Below are 8,493 nucleotides of genomic sequence, written 5' to 3' on the forward strand. Positions count from 1 at the left end.
TGTATCTGTGTTTGTCCCCCACCACCATCATTTGACAACTGATGTTGGTGTGTTTATGTCCTCATAATTTAATGATTCAGCAAAAGAGACTGATAGAAAAGTACTAGGCTTACAAAAAATAGGTCCTGGGGTTGAGTTCTTTGACTAAAACCCTTTAAGATGGTGCTCCAGCATGGTCATAGTCAAATGACTGAAACGTAGAATAATAAAAGAATATGCACAAAACTTTCTTTTAAATTTAAATCTATACTAATATACTGATCTATAATAGCTAAACTAAAATAGTTTAAGGTTGTCAAGAAGCCTGTTGAAAAAGAAACAATGTCACTCATAGTTCATAATAGTCATCATGCTGCAAACAGAAAGGTTTAACTGTATTTAACAGGTGTGAAATTTGAAGCATCAAAAGTATTACAAGGACAGGCAGAAGGTTATATGAAGAAGAAAAAAAGTACAGCATACCAAGAAGGAACTCGAATGAAGATGCTAAAGTTTGGTGAATAGAGGCGTGGGGAGGTTTAAGCCTCTTGATGCCAATCCACCTGAAACAGCCCTTACTTTTATGATATAAATTTCATGCTTTAAAATATCTTAGTTAAAACCTTCCATCAAAATTCAATGTTAGTTTATGTTTCAAACACCAGCTTAATAATGACAAAATTTATTTTACTAAATTTTCCATTATTATCAAAATTAACTGAAACAACAGCAGTGAATGTCAACAGAAATATAGCTTTCTTTCTCAGTTATATGTGTGGTTTCGAAACACACATTAAAAAACAATCTCTTAAATAAAAGAACAGGACAAAGGTACTTCCAATCAGAGTAGGAAAATCTCTAAGTTATGTTTGTTTCATTACTATTTAAACATAACAGCTCTAAATCCAACAAGAGTGACTCCCACTATTATGATAGCTACAGATTTAAAAGTAATTTTGAATCCATGGAAAAATATCATTAAGCCTGGTATTTTTGATTTTTTTTATAAATCAAAGTAAAGGGTAGCATCTATGACCCATTAGCATTTTTTCAGGGATTCTAAGAATGGTAAAGAAGAAGTCATTCTCAAACTAGAGACATAACCCAAATACTTGTGACAGAGATCTCCATCAAAGTCATCCAAGGACCAAATGGTAATGTTAACCCGAGCAATCTGATTCAGTTTACCATCCAAGAATTCAGAACGAGTGAATACCACAAGGAATCTTGTCCAACACTGGACTGGAACAGAATGGAGTGACCATAACAAGGTTTGAACTCGGAGAACAAACAGCTGAAACAAATGCCACGAGGTATTTTATTCTGTGTGCTAATGACTCTGCCCAAGTCTCCATCAATTTTTGCACAAATATATACATGTATATGTGTGAGCATGTATGTATGGCTGGACGTGATTGGTGAAGATCTCCAGAGGCTCGACATCATTTTGGAGGATGCAGAGGGATTGGCACAGGACTACCAGCAATGGAAAGCACTGGTGGACCTGGTCCACTCTACACATGATGATGTCTCTGGGACCACTAACCTGGGATGATCCCAGCCCCACCAAGTAAGAGCATCAAGCAAGCAAGCATATGTGTGTGTGTGTATCAATATATTAGGTCATTAAGACTGAAATGTTTGATTTTCTTATGCACCAAGTTTGATAGTCGTTAACTCTAATGTTTTATCCTGACAATTCTTTGTTTTACAACATTGAAGAGTTACATCATTTGAAATGCAATTCATGGTGTCTGATTATTTTGAGAGTTTTTTTCTGTAAATCAATTTTTGTGAACCCATGGATAGATCAAAAATTCATGTTGTTTATGAATATGAGTTCCATTGTGGAATCAATGCATCCCTGACAGCTTGAAAAATCAATGAGGTGTTTGGTGAAAATGTGGCAAATGAGTGCACTGTATGTTGATGGTTTGAGAAGTTCCAGTCTGGTGACTTTACTCTTGAAAATAAGCCCCATGGTAGACACATCTCAAACTACATATGAGTTAGCAGCAAGGTTTGATGTTTCAATTCCAACTGTATTGGACCATCTGAAACAAATTGGCATGGTAAAGAAGCTGGATAAGTGGGTACTACACATACTGAACGAGCATCAAATGACACATCATCTTGAAACTTGCTGTTCTTTGCTGTCGTGGCATAAAAGCGAACCATTTTTGCATTGTATTGTTACGTGTGATGAAAAATGGATTCTTTTCAACAATAGCAAGATGATTGGATAGAAAGTGCCAAAACACTATCCAAAAAAGAATATTCACCAAAAAAAGCTAATGGTGTCTGTTTGGTGGTCTAGCGCTGGTGTCATCTCCTATAGCTTTATGAGACCTGCTAAGTCAATTACAGTGGATGTATACATCAACCAATTGGATGAAATGATGAGTGAACTTGCAATTAAACAACCGAGATTGGTCAATAGAAACAGGCCAATTCTCTTGCAAGACAATGCTCAACCACATGTTGCACAAAGAACGCAACACAAGTTACAGGAACTGAACCTGGAAGTACGCTGTCATCCACCATATTCACCAGAATTTGCACCAACTGACTATCATGTTTTCCAGGCATTAGACAACTTTTTACAAGGAAAAAAACTTCAAATCTGAAGATGCAAAAACAGCCTTTCGTGATTTTATCACCTCTTGCTCTCCAGAATTCTTTGCTGCTGGCATAAGCTACCAATAAAGCGGCAAAATTATGTTGATAATTTAGGTGCATACTTTGATTAACTGCATTGCTCTTTGTTGAGATAAAGTAAAATAAACTTTCAGTTCAAAATCAGAGATTTCATTCTTAATGACCTGATATATAGACTATATAAAAGTTGTTCATAAAGATTTTGTCTACAGTCCATGGATGTAGTAAAAATAATATTTTAATATCTTAATGGCTGCAGTACTAATAAATTATCTTTAATAGTTTCAGTCAGAAGGACTGAACTTGTACCTGGCTTCTGACATTGCTAAGATTGATGTTCAGCTTAAACATCTAAGTGAACTTCAGTATGAAAAGCATTCCAGAAGGTTGACATTCATGAGAAAAATGACTGGAAAGAGTGAGGTTTGTGAGGTTGCAATAATACATTGAATAAAACAAATTTGAACAGAATATGTAACAAACTGTTAAAATAAAAAATAAACATTTTGGATTTTTAAAAATAAAAATGAATGGAATGTTAACTAAAAATGATTAGCTACGAATGTAGCTAATGCAATCTTGTTTTAAAAAATCATTTTACATCAGTGATGCTTTCTCAAAATGAAAATAAATTTCATATGAAGTAAAATATCCGTCAATTGTAAATAATGTAAAAAATGAAGTAAAATATATTCTAAAGCAGATATGGGTAACCTTTTCAAGAAACAGGATACATAAGACATGGGTCATAATCAGGCAGTCCACACTACTAAAAAAATCTGAGGTAATTTTTCATTAGGTGTGCCATTCAGAGAGTCCTGTGGGCTGCAATTTGCCAATGACTGCTCAAAAGTATTCAATAAAATCACAGTATGAATAAAATGGACTGAATGTTCCAAGTGCTAATATAGGTTTCTGACATTGGCCCAAGGCCACAAATTTATAGGGAAGGAGTACAGTCAAGGGCTTATTGTCTTAACCTTGGGATATGAAAAGCAAAACTGACCACACAGGATTTGAAGTTAAAGCATACAGAAATGTGAATAAACAACACAAGGCTTTTGTCTGGTGCTCTACTGATTCAATCATTCACCACCTTCTACTGCTAATATTTTAACATCAGCACAAGACTATCATTTTAAGAGAACATATAACAATGCATTAAAACAAATCCATTACTCAACTGCTACTTAATTTGATTAACCAAAACTGAGCACGATTGGATTTGAAATCAATGTGACTAAAAAGTGCAAAACATTTTGTCACTCATTGCCCTTCCTAGTGCTAATATTAGCAACAACATTTATATTACAATTATCAACTAGAAATTATTTCATTTTTGTATCTGGTTTGCAAGATTCTTTATGTGAATTCATGTGTTGAAACAAATTTTGTTGTGTCTAGGGAGAGTCATTATACCAATATTATTAACACATGCACTGGTTCGATTCCACTCCTTTAAGTCAATTGGTTAAATATCCAACTAACTAATTGATTGTTTGTTTAATTTGGTTAAACAGTAAGTCATTTGCTTTGTTTTTCAAATATCTTTTGTTGCTACTTCCAACCTTTTCAATGACTTTCAGTGTGTGTGTTAATAATATTGGAATAATGACTCTCCCTAGACACAACAAAACTGGAAATTATTTTCTATATAATAAAGTTAAATTATAATTTTGTTAGATTATATATTTCAAAATATTAAGGAGTTACTAATTAGGGGTTTTCAGATTCAACCTGAGATAAAATATGTAATTAAATTATTATCCTCAAACAACATAAAGGACAAACCTGACTAGTATATTAAGAAAAATAGCAGAGAATTTCATAAGAGATCATTAGAAGCCCAAAATACAATCCTATACAATATGTTTAATGTAATTAAGTTAAATACTTGACACAGATGTGTCTATGTGCTTTTCTGTTATGAATCCATTTCTGGTAGAATCAGAAATCGACTCTAAAAGAACCATTTCATTAATGCTCTTCAGAACAATATAGATTTTATAAGCTAGCAAGAGAGCCTCAATATGGTAGCTCAACCTGTTAGAATTAGCAGCCACATCACACCTTACAGACAGCTTTTCAAACAGTAGGGATACAATGTAGTCCTAGATATATTATACCTTAAAAGAAAGGACAGGCATAGCTGAAAAGTATTTAATTATAAGTCTGCTCAGAGTTGACATGGTGGTAAACAACAAAAACATGGAGCTCATAACTCACTACTCCATATCATATATTTCTAGAACATTAAACCAATGTAAAAACTATTGTTTGTCCATCTCTGACATGCCATCTGATGCTACAGCAAGCCAAATTTGTCACCTTGTTTTGACTCCTAACTGGAACATTCATTTTGCCTCTTGCCCTAAACTGGAGGTCTCTTATAGCATTAAGACATACGTTAATATATTTAATCAAGAATGTATGTATACATATGTAACGTACATGCTTATGGTTTTATGTGCAAAATATGTTCAATATACATGTGGTGACAGTGTGTAGTATCTATTACATATGTACCTCCACTTACTGTGATATGAAGGTCAAATATTCACTTATACACCAACACTATAATGGTATTGAATTAATGTTCTATTTATTGACACAATACTAGGTCTCTAATGAATTTGAATTTTTTTTTTTTGTTTAGATTTTTAAAACTAGACAAAGCATGGCAATAGAAAGAAAATCCCCATTCAAAAGGAAGGGGGCATATTACCTTGGTAAAGCAACATATCTGTTACTGTTATTCATATGAGGAGAATAGGAAAGTATGCGTCCAAGCCATAACAATAGAACAAAACTTATATCAATTTCAAATCTGTAAAATCAGATATCACAATCTCAGCTTAAGTGAGTAATATCTCACCAATTATTGGTTCATTTCTCTGCTTTAAGCATTCATTAAACCAAAAAGACAAAAAAAAAAATCCGAACTGCAGACTACTAAACAAAAAAGGCACAGATAGGATCCATCTGCATAAGGAATAATGAAATATTAAAAAAAAAATGAATAAAATAAAAATTGTGAAATGAAACATAAATTGTAGACGTTATGATAATTAGAGCCCAGAAATTTGCCAATATTGTTTGTTAATTAGCAAACCTTTTCCATTGACTGTATCACTCCATGTCTGGTATACAATGCTCAATTGTTCGATATGATTAACAACTAGTTTACAATTAATGTTTTAATTGGAACAGATTCTAGAAGAATATGCCAAAATAAACATTTGAAATACCGTGTGACATTTTTAATAAATATTGTTGTTAAAGAAATATTTAAATAATCATTGTCCTTCAAAACTGGCCTGGGGCTGGTTAGAATTAGCTGCAGGACTGCATAAGGCAAGTTCTGGGCTTTGAGTCATCAAACTTTTATATAAAGGGTTAAATGCTGATGTAACACTTGGTTTTAGAACATATGCTGTATTCTTCGGAGAACAAAACAAAAGTGGTTCTTTAATAGCTGGAGTCTTCCTACAAAACAAAAGAAATATTGTTTTAATAATGCAGAAAAAAACAAAATACCATTTTAACATAAATGAAATATAAATTTTATCAAGCCTAAAGATCAACTAATAAGAATTGCAGTTGCTTCACCTGCTAGAAATAGTTATTGAATACCAAATCCCCTTCGTTGTCATGTATCGTATGCTTTTGCAGCATGCTGCTGACACTATAATGAAAACCTTCCCGATTAAGTCCAAGTTCTCCTATCAAATGTAGCCATAGCTTCATTGTGACTTTCTCATAGTTCTTTTCTTGGCAGAGATAACGGGGTGGCTCCAATACACAAGTCCTTTGTTTCGATGACTGCTATACATGACTCAATGGCTTTGAACTGTTTGATCACCCTCCCTATTCTCCTGATTTGGCTCCATCTGACGATCATCTATTCCCCATCATGAATAAACACTTAGCTGGGAACCAGTATCATAATGATGATGATGTCATATCTGTTGTTGATTTTTTTTACCAACAAGATGAAAGCTTCTACACCAATGGGATCCAAGCACTGCAAAACCGATGGAGGTGTGTGGACCAAAAGTGGGGGGGCTATGCTGAAAAGTAAACCTCTTTTGGTCACATTCTATGAAAATATCTTGGCCAACCTATGAACTTTTCAGCCAGCCCTCATAGTACTGGTCTACATGGTACCAGTAGCAGGTCTTATCAGCCTGTTTTGAGATCCCTGACCAGTCTGATAAATCACCCTACCATCTCAAATAAAGGATACATTGAATGATGTAGTCTCTAATATACAAAACAATGGGCTGGTCACTTGGATTGCCTATTTCATAAGTCTGCTTGATCAGGGTTAAACAAGAACTCTAAATGGATTCTATCACCAAAACAGTTCTCTGTGCTAGCAGCACTCTGATCCATTTCTAAATCTACATTGCATGCACTAAACAAACTCCTCCTAAATACCTGCACCTTTCATGCAAGCACCACCTACATTATTCGAACTGAAAAGTAACTACTGCAATTGAACCAGTCTCAAGGAACTGTAAAAAGCATAGACATGGCTTCTACTGTTTTGACAGGCTTTTTCTTTTTTAAACATACACACACACACACACACACACACACATATATATATATATATATAAATAAAATATATAAAATGTATATACATATATATATATCATCATCATCATCGTTTAACGTCCATTTTCCATGCTGGCATGGGTTGGACAGTTTGACTGAGGTCTGGAGAGCCACCGGCTTCACAGGTTCCAATGTAATCTGGCAATGTTTCTACAGCTGGATTCTCTTCCTAATGCCAACCACTTCAAGAGTGTAGTGGGTGCTTTTTATGTGCCGCTGGCACAGGAGCCAGTCAGGGGGCACTGGCATCGGATATACATTATACATATATATATATATATATATATATATAAGTCAACAAAAGTAAGAATGGAGAAAATCACATTTCTATTTGGTGATTACATCATACAACACATACAATCATTTCTGTTGTGTCAACATATTCAAATACAGAAAATATCAGTTAAATTAATATATCCCAAAATAAGTTACCTTGGATGTTATTCTACTAGCATTTATTGGTATCTGATTGTTGGATATAGTTAACTTAGTTCATTTAACACTGAGTGTTTTATTGATATTTACCTGGATTTTTTTAATATCTATGTATGTATATATATGTATTATAATATAAATAATATATATATATATATATATATGCATATATACACACATACATGTACATGCCTACATATATATATGTATATATACATTCATATATGGGTAAAGGACGTCAAAAAAACGTGAACAAAATAAGAAACAAGAACATAAAAAACTTTTTCGAACAACGAAAGAAACAAATAGAGAAACGAGACAGGCAACATAAAGAACACTCCCTTCATCAGTTGTCCCCTGTTTTATCTACTCCATGCTTCAAAGGTAGGGACAAGACGCGACTTCGTTAAAACAGTTCTTCCCACAAAGCAAATTAAATAAAATTTGGGATTTTTTGCAGAGTGTTAAAGTGGTAACAAAAACAGGACAGTGAGAACAAAACAGTAAAAACAAATGGTGAGGGCTGTTAAACCATAACGAGGTGAAGTGGTGAACACTGGAAAAACGAGCTTTGAGGAGAGACAGGCAAAAGCACATCATGTCTTTAGGAAGGAAGTGGAAGAAAGAAAAATAGATAGCCATTGGTCACGTGTGAGCAACGAGAGTCAAGGAGGAAGAGTGAGAGAGAGGGAACAGTGATGGGGTGAGGAGAAGAATTAGAGAAAGGGTGGGAGAGAAAATCAGAAAGGAAGAAGAACAAGAGAGAGAGATAGAATAGAGATAGGTTGTAGAGTGCTATAT

The 8,493-nt window shown here is 34.0% G+C and overlaps 1 protein-coding gene across 1 annotated transcript in view; it reads right to left on the reverse strand.

Annotated features, from left to right (window-relative positions):
- Positions 1–6: 6 nt before the first annotated feature.
- The window catches only part of LOC106870206 (glucocorticoid-induced transcript 1 protein), a 40,920-nt gene continuing 32,433 nt past the window's right edge, over positions 7–8,493 (reverse strand). The window contains exon 7 of the mRNA XM_014916208.2: positions 7–6,123. Coding sequence (XP_014771694.1) covers positions 5,934–6,123 — 190 coding nt within the window. The 3' untranslated portion in view covers positions 7–5,933. The remainder of the gene's footprint in view (positions 6,124–8,493) is intronic.

Source organism: Octopus bimaculoides, chromosome 4 (genome assembly GCF_001194135.2).
Source record: "Octopus bimaculoides isolate UCB-OBI-ISO-001 chromosome 4, ASM119413v2, whole genome shotgun sequence".
NCBI lineage: Eukaryota > Metazoa > Mollusca > Cephalopoda > Octopoda > Octopodidae > Octopus > Octopus bimaculoides.